At 32.4% G+C, this 26,239-nt stretch overlaps 3 protein-coding genes across 3 annotated transcripts; all 3 read left to right on the forward strand.

Moving 5' to 3' along the window:
- Window positions 1-619: 619 nt before the first annotated feature.
- Window positions 620-8,190, forward strand: LOC140043719 (uncharacterized). The gene is made up of 4 exons (XM_072088213.1): window positions 620-676; window positions 4,980-5,064; window positions 7,045-7,210; window positions 7,659-8,190. The coding sequence occupies exons 1-4, from the start codon at window positions 626-628 to the stop codon at window positions 7,792-7,794; spliced, it is 438 nt and encodes a 145-aa protein (XP_071944314.1). The 5' UTR covers window positions 620-625; the 3' UTR covers window positions 7,795-8,190.
- A 4,358-nt stretch (window positions 8,191-12,548) lies between these two features.
- Window positions 12,549-15,443, forward strand: LOC140044165 (probable serine/threonine-protein kinase pats1). The gene is made up of 7 exons (XM_072088643.1): window positions 12,549-12,635; window positions 12,954-13,043; window positions 13,156-13,344; window positions 14,332-14,574; window positions 14,766-14,960; window positions 15,127-15,288; window positions 15,423-15,443. Exons 1-7 carry the CDS (start codon window positions 12,552-12,554, stop codon window positions 15,441-15,443), a joined length of 984 nt encoding a protein of 327 aa, XP_071944744.1. The 5' UTR covers window positions 12,549-12,551.
- On the forward strand, window positions 15,379-23,400 carry LOC140044166 (uncharacterized). Its single transcript, XM_072088644.1, has 7 exons — window positions 15,379-15,786; window positions 16,003-16,083; window positions 16,592-16,802; window positions 17,046-17,075; window positions 20,218-20,262; window positions 20,419-20,469; window positions 21,842-23,400. Exons 1-7 carry the CDS (start codon window positions 15,538-15,540, stop codon window positions 22,372-22,374), a joined length of 1,200 nt encoding a protein of 399 aa, XP_071944745.1. The 5' UTR covers window positions 15,379-15,537; the 3' UTR covers window positions 22,375-23,400.
- Window positions 23,401-26,239: the final 2,839 nt, after the last annotated feature.

The raw sequence follows: 26,239 nt of genomic DNA on the forward strand, positions 1-26,239 counted from the left end.
AATAGTTCTGACTTGTTATGCCAGTATGGGCTTGCCAGTGATAATGACAAAATATTTATTATTTTGGTCTACTATTACATTAACACTTTTTATCAATTAATGATATAACATATCACTGCAACCTCCAATATTGTATTTCAAAAAATCAACAAAAATATATATATATATATTGTTTTTTTATATTTGAACTGAGAAAGGCATATATTCCTGATCTAAAATTTTTTTCACTTTGGGATATTTTTGTAAATTACAACTTTCATAAAAAAATATCATTAAAAAAAAGACAACATTGTATGTCTGAACATAGTATAAATATGCACATGGTATAAATATATAATTTGTAAAATGCATCAGAGGTCGTACATTTACAAAATAAAAAAAAAAAAGGAATTTACATATTTATTTTTATACAGAGGTAAGTGAGTGGCACTAGCCTTAGTCAATGTAACTCTTTTTTTTCTGCTATAAATGAGTTAGGAATAAAATTGTCATGTTACAGAATACCAATGTAACATTTTTTCTTTAATCAGTATTTTAAAACCTGATGATTATGACCTCTTTGCAGGCTGGAAACACTCCACTACATGCACATCTGGCTCGTAGATATAACGATCCTACATTAGAAATGGTGACCTGTCTCATAAATAAAGGGGCATCAGTGACATCACAAAATAAGGTAATATACAGACAATTTCAGTAATACTGTATGGCAACAATCTTTCACCTACTCTAGTAAATTATTCTATTCTTCTTTTTAATTTTTTTATATCTGGTTCGTCATATAATTAATAATAATAATTAGTTATCCGCTTGGTAGAGCGGATAACTCCTTGTTATTGTATTGGATCAATATTATTTTTCTGTATTATTCTTCTTTCCGTCCTTCCTTTTTGTGAGTCGCGTTTCTCTAAAATGTGTAAACATAACATTTCATAACTTTGACAACATATGGGCATTTACATGAAGTTGTGCACCAGCTCTTATTTTTGAATGACGTCATAGTTGCGCAACGTGACTTACGCGCAATTTTATGAATTTCAATGATTTATCATAGATTAAAAACCAGAAGTTATTTAGTATTAACACTTTGACAAAATTTAAGTCATATCAGGGGCAAACTTTCTACGGATTAAAAATGGCATGTTTCACAAGAAGGTACGCGCGCACGCGCATTTAATATTTCGAAATGCGCAAAATTAATTTCTAATCAACTTTTTACGCGTTTCTTGTCATTTTGAGCATGTCAAAAATTCCCACGGGCACGCAATTGTTTATGCGCGTGGTGACATTAGACAATTCGTGCGCGTTTTTTATGAAAAAGCTTAAAAAATCGTCAAAATAATGTATTTTTTTAAACAGTCATAGTTTCTAAAGTAAACTTTCGTTATTGCTCATCACATTCAATGGATCGCATCACGCTTATCTGTATTCCTATTTCTCCTACATTTATATATTGTCTAGGTCAATCAACTTTCTTTAGCATTAAATAAAAATATTTTAATTTTTATAACGTCATCATGCCTAAAAATTTTAATTACGTGGGTCATTAATTTCATCTTTACTGTAAATTTTAATCTGTAAAAGCTCGTAAGAATAAAATGTGATAATCACGATTAAAACGTTTTCTGGAAGTTATTGGATTATAGATACGAAATCATGTGAACTTTTTGCCAATCGGATGTTGTGACGTCATCATATGACAAGTTTAATTGAAAAGGTCAAATTTTCATCATCTGCGTCAAAGTTCATCACATTTAAATGTGCGTGCACTACGTATTCAAATTTCTTCTACACGTTAATATGTTGTTGCTGAGATAATTTTCTTCGGAAATTGCTATCTTTGTGGTTTTTTTTTATGACGTCATCATTTTAAATATTTGAATTAAAGGCAGGTCCCATTCAAGTTTAATTGAAAAGGTCAAATTTTCATCGTCTGCGTCAAAGTTCATCACATTTAAATGTGCGTGCACTACGTATTTAAATTTCTTCTACACGTTAATATGTTGTTGCTGAGATAATTTTCTTCGGAAATTGCTATCTTTGTGGTTTTTTTTTATGACGTCATCATTTTAAATATTTGAATTAAAGGCAGGTCCCATAATTCAGTTAATATGAGTAGTACTATGTACACCAGCATAGGCTCTGATGTGAGCAAATTGTTGTTTGCTGCCCTCTGTATCATGTAGAATTAATGTCTCCTTGTATACACAGTATACTGTATAATTATAATACAAGGCGAAAATACAGGACCACCTTAACATATGACGTGCACGTGGCGCCTGTCGTGCGGATAACTAACTCGTCAGAGTGACGAGTTTCATGTCTAGTTATTTTTATTATTAAATTGTGTGATTTTTGGTAGACCTATTTAAAAACCATTCCTTCAAAGATGACAATATCTACTATAACAGCGATTTTAAACTGATAGAAAGATTGTGGGTTGTATAATTTATGCTGAGATTGGACCTATCGGATATTTTGCATCATGAAGTAATGGTAGTGGGTAGAGATTATGTGCCCGTGCACACCCACCCATGCTTCATATAAGTTATTTAATATGGGCGTTTAATCCTATAACCTATGCTTTATTTTTATACTCTGTACCCATCTCTATTTCAATATTGATCTACACATGCGCACAGCTCGAATCTCAATTGAATGAAAGAAAGAATATTTTTCATAATTTGTTATCCAATGAACCATATCATATTCTAACTTTGCTCAATTTTGTCCAAATTCAATCTGTTTCATAAGTAAATGTTATTTTTGTAACAGATGTCAGGATTATTCTCAATTTGTAATTCAATCTAGAAATTGACATTGAAATCTGAATCATTCAGTTAAATAACTTATAAAGAGCAGACCTCCCAACTATGCTGATAATGGCGAAAGCAATTTTGAAATACAGAAAAATATCTTGATATTTCTAATCTCTATTAAGACTCTAGATAAAAAGAAAAAAAAATATGCTAAATATCCGCACATCGTTTGTAATAAATTCATGTATTGTTTAATAATTGAAATATTGTATTTTCCGCCATTTGGCATACCCATATTTACTATTATAAATACCAAAACCTTTACATTTTTAGTAGCGCCCTTTATGGTCTAATGTATTTTTCCAAATTCTATAGCGCCCTGTATAGTTTGGACATGATTTCATAAAACCTCCCAATGTATCATTTGATTTGTTGAGAGGTGACAGACAGTCATTTAAACTTATAACAGCCGATTAATATAAACTGAATAACAATGTATTTTACTTAAAATTAAGACAATACACATTAAACAATGATTCGATAAAGATTGAAATGTTGAATCATGAATTCCCTAATATTATTGTTGTTGTTGGCGTCTTTGCCGCACCCAACATTTCCAGAAAAAAGGGTGAATTTTTGGACCAAAATCAATCAAGCGTGACTTGTGTTTTTCACATGGTAATACATGAAATTTGATCACTAAAATGCTTTAAATGTTGCCATTACCATTGGGTAACATAGGGTTTGCCACAAAAATTGTAATGAATGGACTATTAGGTTAGGATATGTGAAAACATGGGTTTTATATTTTATTTGCATTAAAGTGATTGTGTTGGAAAGAGATTAACATCGTTACCATTTTAAGATAGTTAAAACAAATTATTTTATCACATGTGAATTATGGAATAATTTTTAAGGATAAAATAAATACAGCATCACACTTCACATTCTTCTTTCACAAAAAAATATTTAAACTTCATGATGACTTTTTTTCCACAATGGAACCCCTCCACTACATGAATGCCTGATTCAAAGCCCCAAGCCCACTTCAGAAATTGTAAAATTTCTGATTAAAAAGATAGTGAATTACTGACATAGACCCTGTGCAGGCAAGCTTAGTGGGCATGTTTGAGAAATTTCTGCATTAGAAAGTCTAAGTCTTTAGGTAGCAAATTAAAGAGGATCAACTAAAAACACAGAACCAAAACCTTAAAGGGGCTTACAAACATACTTGTTTATACAACCGTTAGTAAATTTGTGCAAATGCATCTCTTTACTTAGCTATCAGTCCACTTCTTGTAAGTGACCAATTTTCTAAAACGACATTTTATTCAAGCAACCATTTCTTTTAGGGGAGCTCTTTCATAGATGACTACCTCTTGTAAGTGATCACCTCCTCTCATAAAGGACTACTTCTCATATCAAACTCCTCTTGTAAGCGACCACCTCTCTTAAGGATCACACCTCTCTTCTTAAGTGTCCACCTCTTTTAAGGGACCACAACCTCTCTCTTAAGGGACCACTTTGACTACCACAAACCCACTTCCCATTATGGGTGTAGTGTGAGAATATACTAGTCGAATACCGTACACCATGTGGCCGCAAAGAGGGCTTGCGCTGGGGGTACGGCGATCGTGCGTATAACTACTGTATAAATAAATACTATTCCAATCGTACGTAAACGTTTACAAATGAAATTTTATCGCCATAATGAACAAATCTTTTCATCATATTTAGTACAGTATAACATCATGCTAAAATGCCTTAAAAACTAGGCAGAAGCAGGTTGCCGTTACGTTAGTTAGTTACTGTAGCTAGGCCTAGCCTACTCAGGCCTAGCAAACGAGGTGACGATAGCCTAGGCCTATATGTACAATCTGTGTGGTGAGGCATTTATGTTTGGTGTATAAGACGCACCCTTAATTTAGAGGTCAAATTTGCGTGTCAAAAGTGCGACTTATACACCGAAATATACGGTAGTATGTGGCGAAAATTTAACACACGATAGAAAATTGCTGCTCTTTATTGCTTCTACATATCAAATAGAAAAGTTGCTTTATCTGCCAGCAGTTTTTCTTATTATTAGTATAGTATTACTATTTACGTTTGGATTTATAGATCTTGCCTACTACAGTACAGAGGTAGTGTTTTGGATCTGGGTGTCTATCAATTAATATGTCTTTGTAAATAGCTTGTTTAAGTAAATATTTTTGTTTTTAGGAAGGAAAGACGCCCGAATCTGTTGTAGAAACAAATATGGACATAACGAAAAAAAAAAAAACTGTGATTTTAAACTATTTTGACAGTAAGTAAAGTTTATAAATATACTTTAATCTAAGATAGGCAAACACAGTGCAAAAGATTTAAACTGTAACCTATCCTACCTATCTCAAATGTTTCACAAAAAGTAGGTTCAAATGGTCACTACAGTACTTCCAGATTTGATTCACTATAGTTACTTCTAGGTGCCACTTTCTCTGTTGTAGTTTTTTATGATGTTTATGACAACATTCCAAATAGAGTGTGGTACAGGTGGTCATTTGAAATTATCAATGCTACTATTATACATTTTACAAAATTGTACTACAGAAACAAACTGTAAGGTGAATATTTTTTTTTTATAAGCTGTCAGGCCTTTTTTTCTGGTTCTTTCCAAATTAATGGAACTACATTCTCTGGATGCAGCCCAATCAGTAGCATATTAATTGATATGTATGTACATGGTTGCCACTATTTTATCATATTAATTGACATTGACATAGTTGGTTTAATATATTGTATTAATATTGTTGTATTGATGGTACTCGGACTTAATTTATTATTCTTAAGGTATCATTTCCCAAGGTTCAAGTTTACCTAAGGTATTATTTTATTAAAGTTGACGAGAACTATTGTACATTATATGAGATAACATTATATTACTGTTTAATAACTAAATAATGACTAGCAGTAAACCTGTGCTCCGTACGGTCTTTTTCTGTATGTGGTTGTATACTAATTCGCATGGGAGGAGAAAGTATAATAAAAACGCAGTCTTCGCTGATAAAAGTACTCTGACAAATTTTTATTTTTTTAATTGTCAAGAATAAAAATTCAGAACTATTTACGGCCATTGATTTTGTTATACACAAAATATTCCTTTACTTTGAAATATATGTAAGCTAAAAAATGAAAGTACAGTAATACTAGATATGGGACTTTACGAAAATAAAAGATGCTAAAGAAATTGTACTGTGTTAATCTAGGGTGCGCATCAGAAAGTGACAACATGCATTTGAGGGACATCACGTTGAACTGTCAATCAGTCAGCAGTTTAAAACATTTCAATGATAAAATATGAATTGGTAATTTATAGAATTAAGATGTGAAGTATTGTAATAAACTACAGCTGCTTACGGACTTGAAATCACCTATAAAGTGCAGATGGTGGTGGTAGTTAAATGATGCGCGAACACTAACAAAAGTATAAAATACCAAACTATATTCTGGGTGTATTTTTCGTTGTGTATTATTTGATATTTTGTTTGTTAATTATGCTCAGAATTAGTGTTCACATTTACAAATAAAAAAATGGGACATAAATCGAATGAAAAACACGCCCTAAATCCAAAATATTTGGATTCGTTTGTGTGTGTTTATTTTTATTCATTTACATTTTTTTTTATTTCAATGGTTTTTGATATTTTCCAATTTATTTGTGTGAGGTTTGATATCTTTTTTTCTAATTTTTTATTTTTTGCTTTAAGCGGTGATTATTTATACATATCGTGGATTCGATCTTCAACGTACTAAGCATTGATATCATTGCCACAGCGTTTTACTGGGAAAAACCGTGGTTTACGAAAATCATTCTGTTCAAAGGATAGATATAATTAATTAAAGCGACGCGATCATTCGATACGGTTGTTTGGCTTCCGAGACTAAACACTGTTTTAATTTGGCGGCCCGGCATGGTATTTGTAGATCCGGCCATGTTGGTACACCACAGAGGAAGTTGTGTAGTTATACAGTGACATAACATGGTCGCTGAGACGTCAAATTACTGTTATTTTTTGCCTTTTTTAAGTGTTTATCCTTAAAATTTAAGAAAGTGACATAGCCTATCATGTGCGGTCCCTCAATAAACATCAGTGTGCCAAATGTGAGCATGTAACGTTCAGTGGTTTCAGAGGAGATACGTAAAATTGCGCTGACAATTTAGTAGCATTAATATACAGATAATATGAAGCATTTTTAAGGCTTACAGAGGCACAATGAGATAACAATTTATTTTTTGTCATAATAGAACTGTTAGTTCCTGCAGAGATACGTGCCAGGGGTAAACATGCTATTAAAATATATAAAGAAGAAATTAAAACTGGTAGCATGTCTGTTGTGAATTCAAGATGTATGTTTCTTGGAAAAGAAGGTGCTGGCAAGACTAGCTGTGTAAAGGCTATGGTTGGAGAAAGGTAACAAGTAAAATGGTATATTGTTTATATTACGGTATCTTGCTGTGTATTAACCATCAACCATTTTAGTGATCATTTTAAGATTTTAGGCATTCATAGTTTAAGCCTCTTAATCAGAATGCTAAGAAATGCTTTGTGAATGGTAAGTGAAGGCATTCAGCTTTGGTAAGGGAATGTTTAATTTGAATTACTATACACTAAGGGTAACATTGCAGTATTTTAAATTATGATTCTTATTAAATAATAAAAACATTAATTTTATTCACTTTAATTTACTTTTAATTAACTTTCTAATGTTCTCTTTATTTAAAATTTATCAGTTGTTTTATAATTTGAATGTATATTTAAATGCAGTCTCCTTTTATGATTTAGTAATTGTATATACATACTTTGTATGTGTCTAAAACGTACAATAAATGTTTAACTTTACTATACAATGTTATAATAGATTCAATTCTGCAGAACAATCCACAGATGGAATCGTAACAACCACAGTGTTTCAAGCGAAAAATGATTTTAAACAATGGAAAAAGATAAAAGGTGTACATGGTGAGAAAAGCCACTGGAGATACTCAGAATGTTAAATTTTACATATTCATCAGTTTAATAATAACAATGTTAACATTAACCTTATTTTTGGTAAAATAATACTAATATTGTAAATAAAAACATTCTTTAAATGTATAATATATACACATTGGTGATACTACAAATAAAAATTCAAAATTTATTTGGCTATGCAACCATTAAGCCTACTTCTTGGTCTTACATTTTCAATGAGGTGATTGAAATCACCGACATGATTTTTCTTTTTAAATGCCTAAATTCAAAGGTTGATTGTAAATTTGTCTCTCAATTTCATTTTCGTGTCCCTGTGCGTAAACTTTGTATTAATAATCTTTTAAAAGTGCAGTTTTCTCGTTTTAATGTAAAAACGGTATTTTTTGTCGGGTTGCTCATTCATATAATAGTTTAGTTCAAATGTTTCCATACATCAATATTTTTAGTTGTAATACTTCTGCTTTTAATGTCATTTTTAATAATATATAAATCTGTTTGTTCCTTGTTCTTTTTTATGTAAATCAAATGTATATTTTATGGCGATCCTGTGTTGGTGTTTTTTCTTTACACTGTTGGATTTTGAATAAATAAATAAATATTAAAATTGGAAAATTACTGTAAATGTTCAAAATATTGCTTATCATTGTATTCCTTTCATCCCATACAACACCTTGGTTTCCTAATCTAATTGTCTATTTCTTACTTTGTATAGCAAAGCAAATTCCTTCAAATGCTTTAGGAGAAATGGTTGACAAAAGGTTAAAAGAAGGTAGGCACAGACTAATAAAGCTTTAATATTATCTATATCTGCATATCATCTCTTATAGATTCAAAACTGTAGGTCGTTGTTGAACTATTATACTGATGTTTTTTTCTTACATTTTTCGTAGAAGGTAATGTCTGGGCTATAGTTAAGAATGCTATGTAGACTAGGCTATGAATGAGGTAGGTGCCACCCGGAGAGGTAGAAATTCTCATATGACTTTTCTAGACCAGTTTTTTCTGGGGAATCCAAATATATTGGGTAAACGGGCTGTAACCTGAGAACTTTCGCGTGAGGGCGCTTTTTTCAAAATGGCTGCCAGTTACAGTAGACTATGATATCTTGGCAACCACTGGTCATAGAGAGTTGATTTTGGTGTCAAGTTGTTCGGAATGTACATGTTCCTATTTGATGTAATAGAACATTTTGTCAGAAAATGGCCGGAAATACCTCTATTGACCTTTGACCCAATATCTAACAGATATCATATCTTCGTAACTACTCGACACAGAAAGTTGTAATTGGTGTCAAACTTTCCAGAATATAGATGTTTATATTCAAACTAATAGAACATTATCTGTAAAAATGACCGGAAATAACGTTACTGACCTTTGACCCAAAATGCAAGACATTTCTCCCATCTGATCACGTTAATCTTGTCAATTAATTCATTTTGTGCCAATTGGAGGTTGACATTCTCATATTATTTTCTGGACCAGTTTTTCATGTGCAATCCGAATATATGAGATAAATAAGCCATAACAAGGCCAAGAATTTAATTCTCTTTTACTACATACATGCTTCCCTTTAGTGTTTCAGACTGTATGTCGTGTATTAATCTTCAAGATCGCTCACATCACTGCAATCTGAAAAGTCTTCATATTCATTATGTGTAAACAGTTCCTGGACATCAGTGGGAATCACTGTCTCAATCCATTTAGGCTCCATTTGTTCGTTCCATCCATTGTGTGTACTGTTGTTGACAAAATCATTGACGTCTGCTGATTGCCATTCTTTAGTAATGAAGTTTGCTCTAAGTATATGAAACTCAAGGGTCTGCTGACATAGTGGCAGTAATGATATATCTGTAATCTTGTTGTGTCTGGAAAACTTTCTGTTGAAGGTATCATATCTTGCTTGATTTACACTTTTCCCCTTCACTCCATACAATAGTGAAACATACTCTTCAAATTCCTCATACAACTCTTTTGATGGAACATCTGACACTCCAAGGTTGCAGAATGCGTCAACAAATTTTGCTTTTGATTCCAGAAGCTTCCAGCAGGTACGTTTTCCTTTCCGAATGAAAGCGGAGTTATAATCGTTACCTGTGAAAGCATGGAATCCAATAAGGGATGATTTCTGCGCTTTTGTTAAATCAATGTCACTCAATTTCAGTACCTTTCGGTATTTCCCAGTGTTTGTATCAATAATTACCCTCTGCCCATCATCTATGATGAGATAGTGCAATGACTGGAATATCAATGTCTCCAGAATGGGAACGAATTATTGCTACGCCTTGATTGTTATTTGTTAAAGCATGCTTTGCATGCAGGATGACTTTCGTGTAGGCTTCTTCTTCCGGCTACTATTAAGCTCCGGAACCAATACAACATCTCAGTTAGTAACGTAGATGCATTCTTTGTACGATGAAAAGTAGGTAACATCAATCCTCATATCTGTTAGAATGCTTTCTTTCTTTGACACTAGTACACAGCGAATAAGCTCAATCAATCTGGTCTTGTTCTCGCCGTTGGCAAGGAAATTGTTGAAATCACGGCCAACTTTGATATTGTTGAGCTTACAATTACTTTTGGTGCAATACCGCGTATGTTTCTCTCAACAGACTTAATGCTTTTTGGCAGGTATGCATCGGTAACAATATCAACACGCTTGTATCCTTTAGGGATGCTGTTGAAAACCTTTGCTACAAGATCCTCGTACGTATCAGGGTAAGATGTAAATGTTCTGATTAATGCCATCAAGTCAACAACATAGGCAATGACAGTAGCCTTTGCTGGCAGTGCCCGACCAGGATCTATAACATCTGTTGAACTTTCGATGAGAATTTCCATTAGGACACTTTTCTGAGTTGTTCGTCTTGTCCCATCTGCATTAGCAAGGCTTAGCGGGACAGGGGTAAGTGGATACTCAAAGGCTTTCTTAAAGTCAATTATTCTACCATGCTTTGTTGAGGTGGCAAGAAGCTTTCCTAAAACATCCCGATTAGCTTATATTACTTTTACTTTCCCATTTGCCTTGATTTCTAGTTTCTTCCCACTATTCGAAAATAAAGTGAGATGATGTTATGGATCCTGGTCGAGCACTGCGAGAATCAGACGCGGTATTGCACCAAAAGTAATTGTAAGCTCAAAAATATCAAAGTTGCCCCGTGATTTCAACAATTTCCTTGCCAACGGCGAGAACAAGACCAGATTGATTGAGCTTATTCGCTGTGTACTAGTGTCAAAGAAAGAAAGCATTCTAACAGATATGAGGAGTGATGTTATTTACTTTTCATCGTACAAAGAATGCATCTACGTTACTAAACTGAGATGTTGTATTGGTTCCGGAGCTTAATAGTAGCCAAGAAGAAGCCGACACGAAACCCATCCTGCATGTAAAGCATGCTTTAACAAATAACAATCAAGGCGTAGCAATAATTCGTTCCCATTCTGGAGACATTGGCATTCCAGTCATTTCACTATCTCATTTCATAGATGATGGGCAGAGGGTAATTATTGATACAAACACTGGGAAATACCGAAATGTACTGAAATTGAGTGACATTGATTTAACAAAAGCGCAGAAATCATCCCTTATTGGATTCCATGCTTTCACAGGTAACGAGTATAACTCCGCTTTCGTTCGGAAAGGAAAACGTACCTGCTGGAAGCTTCTGGAATCAAAAGCAACATTTGTTGACACATTCTGCAACCTTGGAGTGTCAGATGTTCCATCAAAAGAGTTGTATGAGGAACTTGAAGAGTATGTTTCACCATTGTATGGAGTGAAGGGGAAAAGTGTAAATCAAGCAAGATATGATATCTTCAACAGAAAGTTTTCCAGACACAACAAGATTACAGATATATCATTACTGCCACTATGTCAGCAGACCCTTGAGTTTAATATACTTAGAGCAAACTTCATTACTAAAGAATGGCAATCAGCAGACGTCAATGATTTTGTCAACAACAGTACACACAATGGATGGAACGAACAAATGGAGCCTAAATGGATTGAGACAGTGATGCCCACTGATGTCCAGGAACTGTTTACACATAATGAATATGAAGACTTTTCAGATTGCAGTGATGTGAGCGATCTTGAAGATTAATACACGACATACAGACTGAAACACTAAAGGGAAGCATGTATGTAGTAAAAGAATTAAATTCTTGGCCTTGTTATGGCTTATTTATCTCATATATTCGGATTGCACATGAAAAACTGGTCCAGAAAATAATATGAGAATGTCAACCTCCAATTGGCACAAAATGAATTAATTGACAGGATTAACGTGATCAGATAGGAGAAATGTCTTGCATTTTGGGTCAAAGGTCAGTAACGTTATTTCCGGTCATTTTTACAGATAATGTTCTATTAGTTTGAATATAAACATCTATATTCTGGAGAGTTTGACACCAATTACAACTTTCTGTGTCAAGTAGTTACGGAGATATGATATCTGTTAGATATTGGGTCAAAGGTCAATAGAGGTATTTCCAGCCATTTTCTGACAAAATGTTCTATTACATCAAATAGGAACATGTACATTCCAAACAATTTGACACCAAAATCAACTCTCTATGACCAGTGGTTGCCAAGATATCATAGTCTACTGTAACTGGCAGCCATTTTGAAAAAAAGCGCCCTCACGCAAAAGTTCTCAGGTTACAGCCCGTTTACCCAATATATTTGGATTCCCCAGAAAAAACTGGTCTAGAAAAGTTATATGAGAATTTCTACCTCTCCGGGTGGCACCTACCTCATTCATAGCCTAGTCTAATGTATAAGATGGGAATAGGAAAAGAAAATGTGAGTGACTTAACTAGTATATGGGACTACGCCGGTCAACTAGACTACTATATAACGCACAGGGTATGTTTTCATTATTTTATCAATACCACTTGTGTTGTTCTTTTTATTGGGTTCAGAAACAATAAATTGGAAGCTATAATACTAATAGAGCTTTATTTTTTATTACATTATGTGTTCTTGCTGTATCTGATTTGACCATTTTGCCAAAAACATTTTTAACAGGGTTATGTATCAATGTGCATCATTTTCAGACAAAAAATAAACAAATAGAATGTTGAAATTTTAACTTTAAACTTTATCTCTATAAAATATTGTAATAATATTATATTATAACTAACCATGAAAACATACTGTTATCCTTGTTAAATTTCTTTCCAGTTTTTCCTGACAAATACAGTATCATACTGTGTTGCCTTCAATGTCATGGACAACTTGGATGAGCCAGCTAAACCACGGGATTCAAAAATAGTAAGTTGAACTTTAGTACTTTAGACAATCTTGTAGACTACAAATGCTATGATTTAATAATGTAATTTAATTTCAATATTAGTTTAAAAATATATTGTCATTGTCATTTTAGGGTCAGCTAGGAATGACTAATTTGGACATGAATTTGTTCTGGATAAGGTCCATTTATGAACACACTGTACAACATGGTTCAGGAAACACTATTTCAATTGATGGCAAGAACATAGGGTCACCTCCCATCTGTTTGGTTGCAACTCATGTGGACAAATTGTCAGGGACGGCATCAGAAAAAGAGGAGGAGGTAAATAGTATATAAATATTAGATATTTATATCTTGTCTTTTTCTTAACTATGTCAACATAAGCGCTTCCAACAACTGAATGCAACTATAAACCTCAACTGACCGCAACTGACAGGTGCACAACAATGTAGACATAAGCTTTATAGTTACATGTATAGTTGCCCATGTTCTATTTTTACTGTAACTGAGTGAAACCGAAAAGTTTTAAATGTGTCACACGTGTGGTATGGGTAACGGCGACCAGTCGCGATTGGTTTGTATATACTGATTTGTATACAACTATTAATTGCATTGTGCGTGTAGTAAGGTAAATTAATAGGCTCTTTAGAATTAATATTTTGCCTACAAAAAGGTTGACAGTATTTAACAACCCATCAGTACAATTAGAACAAAAAAGCAGTTTGAGGTCTAATGTACATGTTTATACAATCAAATAATATAACATGAAAATGGAACATTTAAGCTACACATTACATGCATTACAAAAGAATTCATTAAAGAAAGCACATTAAAGTAGAAACATTGTTTGAGATTTTGTCATTTTGAATTGCAGTATGAATCAAATAAAACAGCCTGTAACAGTTATGGAAGATTGTGTATATTAGGTTGTGACATATTGTATTGTAAACCACTGATCATGATGATCACTGAGATTTAACGCAGATTAATCTCGCTGATCATGTGAGTATTCTCAGTGGCTATATCATTGTCAACACTTGGCTTGAAAATATGCCTGGAGGTGCAAACAAAATCCTAGATGGTGACAAAAATCCAAAATGACTGCCCATTTGATCTAAATTGTATTTATAATGCTTATTAAATGTCCTTTTTAAACTTGTTTATTTTTTTTAAATTTACCACACACATTGAATACAAAGTAAAAATATTAAATGAAATATACTATACAGTATATCAGCGTGATCAGTAATTATTGTGATGTCGAGTTATCAGCGATAGTAGCAATATGAATGTGTTTATTAATTGAAGGTTATGAAGATGTACAAGAAAATGTTTGATAAAATGGAAGGAATGCCATATGCTCACCATGTAGATCGTGAAATGTACATGGTTGATAACACCATGAAATCACCTGAAGGTATTACAAAACTTAAGCGAAACGTTGGTGGATACATGAAGGAAATGGTGAGAGAAGTTCCAGTAAAGTGGGTTAATTTACAGGAAAGTTTGCAAAGAATTGGTGAAACAAAATTGTGTATTACGTTTGAGGAGGTAAAGATTTGATTGTGGATTCCAATGTAATTATATAATATGATTATTTATTGCTACGTTGTTTTTATTCCTACAGACACTAGTAATATCTATAGTCCTGGCCTATCTTTGAATTTTCCATTAGATTTTCACCAGGCTCTACAAGTAATGTACTAAGTTAAGTTATTTATTTAAATTAAATTCTGTATTAGGTTTCCAGGATTGGCACTGAATGTGAAATATCCAAAGAGGGGCTCGCCACTGCCATAGAGTATATGAATGACATTGGGATCATTTTACATTCGAGTACTAACAAAAAACTGAAGAACACTGTGATAACAGATCTTAAAATGATGATTCAAATGGTGACAAAAGTGATCACAGTAGTTAAACCGTCTATTAAAGTGGTAGGTAGATAATGTATTTTATTATGATATTAGATTGTCATCATGTGGATGTATAGGTGATGTTAATAATCTGTTCTTAGTAACTTGATGTGAAACAGTATAATTGTATTGATCATGTGACTGTACAGTGTAAAGTAAGAATAAACTGGTTTTTTTTTAAATATAGAAGCAAATGAGGGTGCTGTGGAAAAGGCTTGATGAGGAAGGAATGCTGGAGGAAAGACTGCTACGCTATTTATGGGAACAGGAATTAGAGGAAGATCCACATCGCTTTGAAGTCTTTACTGAAGTGATGAAGACATTTGGTTTACTCTTTGAGAAATTGAAGGTAAGTTAATTCAATTCAATTCAATTTCTTTATTGCTGCTAACGCCATCAAGGGCTAATATCCGCTTAAACCTACTACATCATACAAACAAATACATATTTACATTTAAAATTGTTTTAACCATCTTATTTTAGATTGGCTGTCACTTAAATTAGCTTAAATGTTATACTTGTAATATTTTAATTTACAACTCTTTGCTTACATCTGCAGGTAACCGAAGGTGATCGGGTATTCCTGGTTCCATCTCGAATGAAAACCGAGGAAGAGAGTCTTGAAGTTGAAACGGACAAAAAAAATATGGTTTCAATCTATCTTACACCTATAGACTTTCTTCCTAATGCTGTCTACAATACATTGGTTGTTGCATTTCTGGACTTGATGGAGGAAAAAAATAAAGATGGCGACCAACTTGTGTCTCAAAACCGCAGTGAATTTGACTTTAAGGATCATGGAGTCAATCTAGGCACAGTGAAAATTGAAAACAAGCATGCATTAAAGGTTTGGAAATTACTCATTTCAATTAAATATATTTAAAGACAAAATTGTAGATAGCAAACAATGTTTTAAATGATTTCAGTCAATCTTATTATTACACTATTGCATTTTCATTGTTATGAATACATTGAATGCTACCTATTATGATGAGTACAATGGTAATGTTTTGCATTTATTATTTAGCTCATTTTAAATTAACAAAGACAATTTCCTCATCAGCTTGAAATAACTCATCTGACTGAAGTTGATGGTAATGCTAGAGGCCAAATGAAAGAACCGCAGCCAAGTTTCTGCATAGAGGTAAAGATTAGCATGATATGCCTATGTGTTATTAATAACATATTCAACACCAGCACTTGAATGTAATGATTGCCAATAAACAATGGAAATGATCATATAAACGTTTAAGTCGCCATGTACGAAACTCAAATTGCTGACTCTAATAAAAATTACAAAAGACATATTTATAATATTTTAATCTACGATATGTATATAATGTCTTTTTTATTCACCCAAAAACTATGTAAATTCATGGCACGCTGGACCACCTAGTCGTAGGCGTAAGGTATCCCAGGAAAACTTGATGCCCCAAATTGGAATTTGGCAAACTGGCTAAATACTATATATAAACAGCTTGCACCTTCTATGTAATCTTTGTTATCATGTAACACTCAGAGCCATTGAGTCACTCTGCATAATCTATTCTGCTCTGCTTAATTGCGTCAAGCACTTTTGCCTATATGGGTTGGTTCAAACTTTCAACCTATTATATTTAAAACTTATGTTCTACATTTTACTTGGTTTGTAGGTGTTAAGTTATCTAATGCATCAACTAGAAACTGTACTTGTCACTAGAGAAGGAGTTGGCTACAATCTTTGTGTGTTGTGTACTGCTTGTAATCCAGCAGAGAAGCCTCATTTACATGATCTCAAAAAGTGCTTGAAACTAGATACTAATAGTGTTAAATGTGGCAATGAACGCATGATGACCAATAATTTAAAGTGGCTATTTCTGGAAGGTTAGTTGAAATTTTTGATTATCATCACAATTTTCTTCAATTGCAGTATTTTTTATTTGATACCACATTTTAACAATACAATGTACAAAGATATATGTCCTTTAGTCCAGAGACATCTACGAAGGCCGTTTTAATTATAGATAGGTTTTATTGTTAAAGTAATACATGGTTAAATACTTTTTTTTACAATATAATGAAAATCAGTTGACTAATTGATTGACATTCTATGAATTTCCCCTGCAGAATATGGGGAAACAATCTCATCAGTCGCAGGTTTGTTGATGATAATACCAGATAATAAAAATGTTTTTTATGTATTTACTAGTCCTTGCTAATGGTAGAAAAATGATAACATGAAACTATCAGTATCCACATAAGATAAAAAAATGATAACATGAAACTATCAGTATCCACCTAAGATAAAAAAAAAATGATAACATGAAACTATCAGTATCTACATAAGATAAAAAAAAATGATAACATGAAACTATCAGTATCCACATAAGATAAAAAAAATGATAACATGAAACTATCAGTATCCACCTAAGATAAAAAAAATGATAACATGAAACTATCAGTATCCACATAAGATAAAAAAATGATAACATGAAACTATCAGTATCTATATATAAATTTACGTAAGGGCTAAATTCGGTAAATCTCGGTTTATTTCTAGAATTTCTACTCGATGGTATATAAAGTTGGTTCATACTTTCGGTACTGATTTTAACCATCTGATGTAACCCTGTTTACTAATTAAATTGAGTTAGGTAATTAGTTATTGACGATTAAAACGAATTTAGGTTCAACGATTTGCCCCAAATAGGGGTGTTTTCCGATCGTGGTATACACTGTCTAATGGATGTCCATCTTGAAAAATACCCGCCACAAAAATACGAGGAGGCTTCGCATTTTCCTATCTCCTCCTACGATAATTGTTTTTAATAGCTGAAAACCGGTTGAACAGCTAGAGTACAGCATCATAATGTTGAAGACAGGCCGATTTTCTTAAAAAAATACTATTTTGATAGATTTAATATACGATTATACAAATGTATTGATTTGCGATGAATGGAACATTCCAATCTCTGTTTCACAAGTTTCTATTCCCTCAGGCGTCGTAAAGGCAAGTACTGTATACTCATAACAGAAATTCGATCCATTTTTTTTTTAATCTGTGCTGCAGAGGTTGGATATAATTTTTTTTTAAACGGATAATGAGCTAGCGTTTTCACTTGCCGTATATTATGTACAAATCTTTATTATTGCAGTTAAACCACCCACATCATCACCTTTCCCTCACTGGCATGAGTAGCGTTGTAAAACCAGTAGAGAATAGGCCTACGGTACAATTACATCACATGCCCTAAACGCAGAACAACTTTGGTGGGTAGAGTAGGAACCAACTTAAGTATGAATTGGCTCTAAGAAACAATTGAAAACCATTAGGCCTACTAATTAAGTTGAGTTAGATAATTTAATATTTATTGACGATTAAATCAAATTTATGATTTTCCCCGAATAGAGGTGGTTTTCACAAATTGTTTTACATTATATTATAAACATATACACGCCGTAGTGATGTATCGTTACATGTGCTGTACTATTTCAATCGACTAGGACGGTGATAGTTTCAACAAAGTATTACATCGCAATGTTTTACTGTGTTTAGTGGTATATTATTTGTAAAACATGAAAACAATTAATATTTCGTTACTAAATGGATAAAGAATATATTTTAACATTGTTCCTCTTTGCACCCATCCTCTTCCCCATCCCTCAACCCTAATGTTACATACAAAACACAAATTAAGTTTGTTTAAATTTGACTTAAACAATTGGTCTTATTTTGTGACAAGTTTCTCTTTCGGAAGTAATAGGGTGCTAATTTTAGTTGAGTACATAAATCACAGTGTCTATTTATTCGTTCCTGTACACGACATGTATTATTGTCCTGCGGTACGTACATTTGAAATCGCCAGTTTTTTAACGCTGAAATTATTATGTATTCGAGAACCATCTGTGGGCACGACCTAGATGGTACGCGAGCGAAGCGAGCGTACCATCTAGTCCACATAAGATAAAGAAAATCATCAAGGAAAGAATATAATATTTTGTTGTTTTGTTATACAATACATTTTCATTGTAGATTCTGTCAGATTTACAATTGTTAGGATGAGATATAAACGAGCATTATAAATAATGTATTTCTAAAAATCATCATGTCTCAAGTTCAGCAAATTCTAAATAGAATTTAAACAAAAATCATAAAAGATGTGGTGGCTAGGTTTTTTTTTAAACGATTATACTAGAAATGGAAATATTTGTTTTTAAACAAAACTGTGTGAGCTATTATTTTAGGCCTTAATTATTATGTTATCTGAGATTAACAAAAGCATATAAGTATTAACTAACACTAATACACAAGCTAATTTTCCCACAAGCTGGCTTAAAAATCAAACTATTTAAAAAAAATTGATATGGTCTTCATTGCTAAGTAAATTTGGAAAAATGTTAGTATCTATATATAAATTTACGCAAGGGAAAAATTTGGTAAATCGCGCCTTACTTCTAGAATGTTTACTCGATGGTATATAAAGTTGGTTCGTACTTTCGGTACTGATTTTAACCACCTGATTTAACCCTGTTTACTAATTTAAATTGAGTTAGATAATTAGTTACTGACAATTAAAACAAATTTAGGTTCAACGATTTGCCCCAAATAGGGAGTTTTCCAATCTGTCTAATGGAATTCCATCTTGAAAAATACCTGCACACAATAATATGAGGATGCTTGAAATTTACCTATCTCCTTCTATGATAATTGTTTTTAATAGGCTGAAAACCGATTGAACACTTCGAGTATAGCATCATAATGTTGAAGACAGGTCGATTTTCTTTAAAAAATACTATTTTATAGATTTAATACACGTTTATACAAATGTATTGATTTGCGATGAATGAAAGATTTCAATCTCTCAGTCTCCTAGTATAAGTATTTGGTTTAACACAAGTAGGTACATTTATGGGCCCTTCGAAGATAAACTTAAATCTTTAAATATAGTATTGCAATACGTACAATACTGTAAATACGTATTAACCATTTTTCGGTGCCATTTTTATCGCAAATTTCTTACAGCGAGTGTGGGTACTGTTAGATATATAAACACAAAATATACAAAACCTTTGTATTAATTAATTATTTATTATAATTATAAAAAATATAGTATATATATATAACGTAGTAATGATGTATCGTTACATGTACTTTACTATTTCAATCGACTATGACAGTGACAGTTTTAACAAAGTATTAAATCGCAAATGTTCTACTCTAGAACTTTAAAATCTGTATTGAATGAATTGTAAGTGATACTGTTTTTGTTATTATGACTAATATGTTTATTTTGCATAGATACAACAACTGCTACTCCTCTGTCTACAAGCTCATTAGAGACAGGTTAGTGGTTATTATTAGATCATGTATCATATGGACAGTTTGTCTGAAAATACATGAATATACATAATAGCATAACATCTTGGTGTCATTAGCAGAATAGTTGATTTAATACTGGTATTCTTGATTATGACTAATGTATATGTTTATTTTGCATAGATGCACCTATTGCTGCTCCTTTGGCTGCAAGCTCATTAGGGACAGGTAAAGGTGAGTAACATTAGATAGGGCAGTGTTACAACCATTTATGTAGTACCAGCTATAATAAAACTACTGCTAAGAAAGAAACATTAAAGATATCATATCATTTATTTCATTTGAACAAATACAAACATGAAAACAGAACAAATGTAAATCAATGAGGCAGGATTACCTAAAATAACAGCCGAGAAGCCAAATAAGACATTCAAACATATTTAAAACATAATTAAAAACAAATTTTTTGTAAGAAAGTTAAAATTGCTGTATATGAATGACAAGATAGTTTAAATTGTATGAAGTTAAATATATTACAGCAAAATCCACCACAGGTTAGCTAATTCTTTAAAATAATCAAAGCCGAACAAATCAGAATGGAATCATGCTAATGTTTGTTCTAACTTTCAGAAACATCAAATTATCAACATTATTTTCTTTGATATTATTAATTTGAATACTATAATAACAATTTTCAAATAGTAGACAAAACTTTTCTACGTAGGAAAGGTGGTCACAATAATAACTAAACATCCTTGAAAACAGATTGTGTGTATACTTCTAAAGACTGATCATTTGAAATATATTAAGTCAAACTAAATAATTTATGAATATGATGAAAACACTTTTATTTAATATTAATTTTAATTCCCTCGTCCAACCATCTTTCAATTTCTGTTCAATTATTTACAACTCACTCTCTGCTTCTCAAGCCTCCAGAATAGATCGGACCCATAACAAGTTCTTGCACTTTGTCGGCCCATCAGCCAACCTGCCTCCTATTGTTTCCCCGACATCTAGGAGAGCAAGACAGGATTTGCACTTCCTGTATAAATGTCTTACTTCTAGTTTGATTGTAATCTTGTTTCGTTGTTTTATTTTAATGTTCCTGTTTGTAATCTTCGTGGTAAACCCTTTCTTCTTGTTAAATTTTCTTGTGTCAATGTTTGTAAAAATGGTATTTTCTGTAGACTCTCGTCATTGTACAATTCATGTCTTTTAAACAATAATTCTTTAGATATTTTTAACTGTAATTTTTCTCAATTTAAATGTATTATTAATGAAATTATTTACATTTTCTTTTTTACATTTTTGTATATATTTATATTGGCTCATATTTTATAGTTTAGTTATTTTATTTTTTTACACTGTTGGTTTGAAATAAAGAATAAAGAAATTCAAAAGTTGAGGCCTTAAAATTATACAAAAAAATATGGAAACCGTCATCATTAATTGAAGTTTAGCTTCAAATTATTTTCCATATCAAGCCCAACTGTGTTAATATAGAGCCTGATTTATTCCTTTTCTCAATGCAACTAAACAAAAGGAAACAGGCCTATGATTAATATGGTGAATAGTATTCATTAAAAATAATTCTTTATTACAGAAACAAGTCCAAATTCACCTGAAGACAAGTTAAACAAGTTAAATTATGATCTCAGTGAAGTCTTTATGAAGAATACGAGAAAATTCTTATTTTTGAGATGTTGTCTCTTTGATGAAGTAGATTTACAAGTCCTTGGCAATAAAGATTACAAAGCAAATGATTATTTTAATGAACTCGCTGATAAAGGAAAGATCAAACCAACCGACGTCAACCTTCTGCTTGAAGTGGCAACACTATCAGAAATTAAACATGCTAAAGATCTTGTAAAACAGTATATGAATGACAACAATGTACAAATTAGTAGTCAGCAGAAGTTGTCCCCATATAGAAAAAGATTGTGTAAGGCATTGGAACAGTTTAACCCAAGTGAGTTGAATAGAGTTACAGCTTGTTATCAATTGGAACAACCAACCATTTGGGATGTAACATTTTATTTAGAGAGCAAATCCAAATTGGTAGATGAATCAGAAAGAGAGAAGTTTGCTAAGCTGCTTGGACCAATCCCAAATAAAATAATGTGTAAGTCAATTTGAGAGATATCTTACCTTAAATCCACAGATTGTAGGTCACGTAAATATTCTCCCACAATAACTGGCATCAAACCAGAATTTTTAGAAAAGGGTAAAAATATATTGAGAATACATTGAAAATACATCAAACTTTATGTGACAAAACAATGTGATGTGCAATTTTATGGACATGATGATGTCATATCACTTCCATATTTGGGAACATCACTACCATAGTTGGGCACATCACTACCATATTTGGACACATCACACATTTTTGTCAAACTAATTTGATAGTGTAGACAGAGCTTACAACTGCCATTTGAGCAGGCAAATACTGTTTTATTACTATTTGTGTTATTTATTCTTAATTATTTTATAGTAATGTTAATTATCATCATGTGTCAGGAAACTGTAAAAGGGGATTTTGTGCTAAAACAATAACATCCAGAATTAAATAGTCAAAGATTTAAATGTTTCATTGGTATAGCTTATTGACCTGACTAAACTTTTAAACTTATCTTGTAAAGATAAAGTAAAATTTGGTGTTTTATGTATTAATCACTGCCGATGATTTAGAAAGGTTTAATAAGCTCTCTAAACAAACTTGCTAACAGTACATTTACTAAAGCCAAATTAGTAGAGTTAGAGTTACTGCATAAATACATATTTCATATTCTATTTTAATAAATGATATACAATCTTTTTTGTATTGTATTTTTGTTGTCTATTTTCTTTTAAATCTCAACGCGAGTCACAAGTAAACTCATTATATAATGATAAGGTAAATTGGTTGGTTTCAACATAGGCAATTGACTATGGTACCAAAATAATAAATGTTTGTTATTATTATGGTATCTCTGAATTTAGTAAATGACTTGGCTATTGACTTGCCTAATGCAAATGAGATCATTTGTAGAAATTAGACTTACAGAATTTGATTAATGGCCAATATCACCTTTATATGATTGACAGACTTACTAAACAGGACGAAAGGTATGGAGATTGGATCATTCACTGTATAACAGCAATTATATAAATCTCTACCATATTTTTGACCCCTGGTCAATATCAAATTGACTAATGGTTGCCAAGGTATGGGACATATTTTTAGTATGGTATCATTGTGTCTATTTTGTATTAGAAAACTTTTCGCTAATTTTTATTTTGTTTACTTGCATTTTTGTGGAAATACAATTTTTTTTAAAGAATAAAAAACCTGACATAGTTCATATTTTGACACACCACCTGATTATGCAAATTATGTATTACATTCTCTTTAGGTTGGCATAGCTAAATAGTGTTTATCCTTAAAATTCAGGAAAGTGGCATAGCCTATTGTGTGCGGCCCATCAATAAACATCAGTGTGCCAAATGTGAGCATGTACCGTTCAGTGGTTTTGCTTTATACATTGATACCAACAATTATGAGCATGGAAAACTGCACTTACAGATATTTGTGTCCCTACCCCAAAATTGTCCAAAACTGTGGAACTGATTGGTATAATTAGAAATGCATTAAAATCCCACCTTAGGGATGAAAATATTAATGTTAACATCGATTTTTGTGTTCACTGGATATAGATGACGAAATATGTACGTAGTGTAGACCTCTCAGATCCCATGTACTGTATTTTGTTGCATGTAACCCGTTTTTTTTTCACTACTTCAATGCTCAAACTTGTGGCCATGGCAAGAACTTAATCCCAAGATGATTCCTGATTTTTGTTAATCTTCCCCTGGCCAACAGAATAGACCACTTTCATTAGTCTAGTGTGCAAGGCTATCAAAAACTTGATAGCCTTGGTCTGTGTACCTTCTTTAAAGTTGTCTTTTCTATAAATATATTGGGTTGGATGGAACAACTCAGTAACCATGTACTTCATCGGAGTAAAAATCTAAATTTGTGAACTATGATCTAATCGGATGCTATAAAGGATATTACTTTTATAATTTACAGTCACTTTCTTTTTTATGTAAAAAAAATAGAATAAAAGAATACTAAAATCAAACATTGAAAAGTCATTTTGTAGTTTTAATCAGGTTATTTAAAAAATAATGATTTAGCTTATAAAAAATAAAAAACAGTAAATCAAATAAAAACCCATTGAATTTCAGACAATGGGCTTCCAGTTTACTACTTTTTTTAAAATTTTATTAGGTTAAATAATTTTTCGTTTCCATAAATTTTTTTGTCAAACTAGTGTAACATTAAAAAATAAAAAAAATATGTGGGGATCATTTAAGCATTTGACCTTTAACATTGTATCTACAGAAGAAAGCACATAGTCTGAGAGATGGATCAATATAGTGCACATATTTTACCATTGGTCTTAATATGATTTTTGTGTGTGACATACTTTGGTACATCTGAAAACCCGATTCTTAAGTGTTGTGAGTGCTGGGTCTTGGGGTCAGAGGTCAATGACCTAGTTGCCATTTCTGGCATTATTATGCTTTTTGGCATTATTTGGAGGCCCACGGCATCTGGCATAATGCCGCGGCATTATTTAGCCGTTTTTAGCATAATCTGGCATAATTTTGTGTTTTTTGAACAACCAAAAAAATAATATACCACAGAACAAAAATAAAATATTTTGTTAATACATATCACCTTACGCAATATCATATCGTACAAAACAGATCTGTTCGGGTTTTCCGTACAATAGTTCTTCCATCCTTTCGTTTCGGACTTAATCGGCTCTTCGGATAGGAAGGCTGCTCGAAAACTACCGTGTGTGCGATATAGGCAGCACAACAAATCCGAAGAGGCTACCTATTGGCCAATTATGTTGCTCTATTTCAGAGACCATGCAGGTTATTGGATCCCCAGATATAGAGACAATTGAACGAAAACACATTATGAAAGGGGTTTTGTTTTTTCAGTTCATAATTATAAGCGGCCACACCCCTACCCCAACCCTTAAAATGGCAATTTCCGGTAACTAGAAGCTCTAATTTTAAAAAGAATTTCTTCTAGAGATTTTGTTTTCCATATTTCAAATTATGTTCCATTGCATCGTCGTAGCAACCCTATATTTCCAAATGTTCTTCACCTCTCAGTGACCATGATGGGGCGAGGTCCTAGGGACTCTTGTACATTTTTATTTAAAATTAAGTGCAATTTCCGGCCATCTAGCAGCTCTATTATTCCAATTTGTTTTACCTCAGCCCCAACCATGGTGGGGCTGAGGTCCTGGAAACACTTAATATATATTTTTATTTCCTATTTTAAATTATAATTGGCACTTTCAAAACTATCATGGGCTAAGATCCTGGAGGTACTAATAAATTTATTTTATATTTGAAATTAAGTGCCATTTCCGGCCATTGAGCAGCTCTATTTTTTCAAATTTTCTTACCTCAGCCCCAACCATGAGGTCCTGGAGACACAATTAATATATATTTTGATTTCCTATTTTAAATTATAAGTGCCATTTTCGAACTATGGTGGGCTAAGATCATGGAGACACGTCTATATATTTTTATTTCATATTTTAAATTAAGTGCCATTTCCGGCCATCGAGTAGCTGTATTTTTCCAAATTTTCTTATCAACCATGGTGGGGCTGAGGTCCTGGAGACACTCAAAATAATTTTTTTTATTTCCTATTTTAAATGATAATTTCCATTTTCTAATTATGGTGGCTATAAGATCCTTTAATTTTTTTAATTAAGTGCAAAGATCCCGGCCATCGAGCAGCTTTCATATTTCAGCTCAAAAATTATAAATTTCCATGGCTGTTTTTTTTTTTTTTTTAGGGTGGGGGGGGGGGGTCGGGGTTGGTGTTGGTGTCATTTGCATTTGCAATTACCATTTTCGCACCCCAGATATTTAGAATTATTAGTTATTACTCACAAAACTAAAAATATAAATTTTGTACGACATG

Source organism: Antedon mediterranea, chromosome 3 (assembly GCF_964355755.1).
Source record: "Antedon mediterranea chromosome 3, ecAntMedi1.1, whole genome shotgun sequence".
Taxonomy (NCBI): Eukaryota; Metazoa; Echinodermata; class Crinoidea; order Comatulida; family Antedonidae; genus Antedon; species Antedon mediterranea.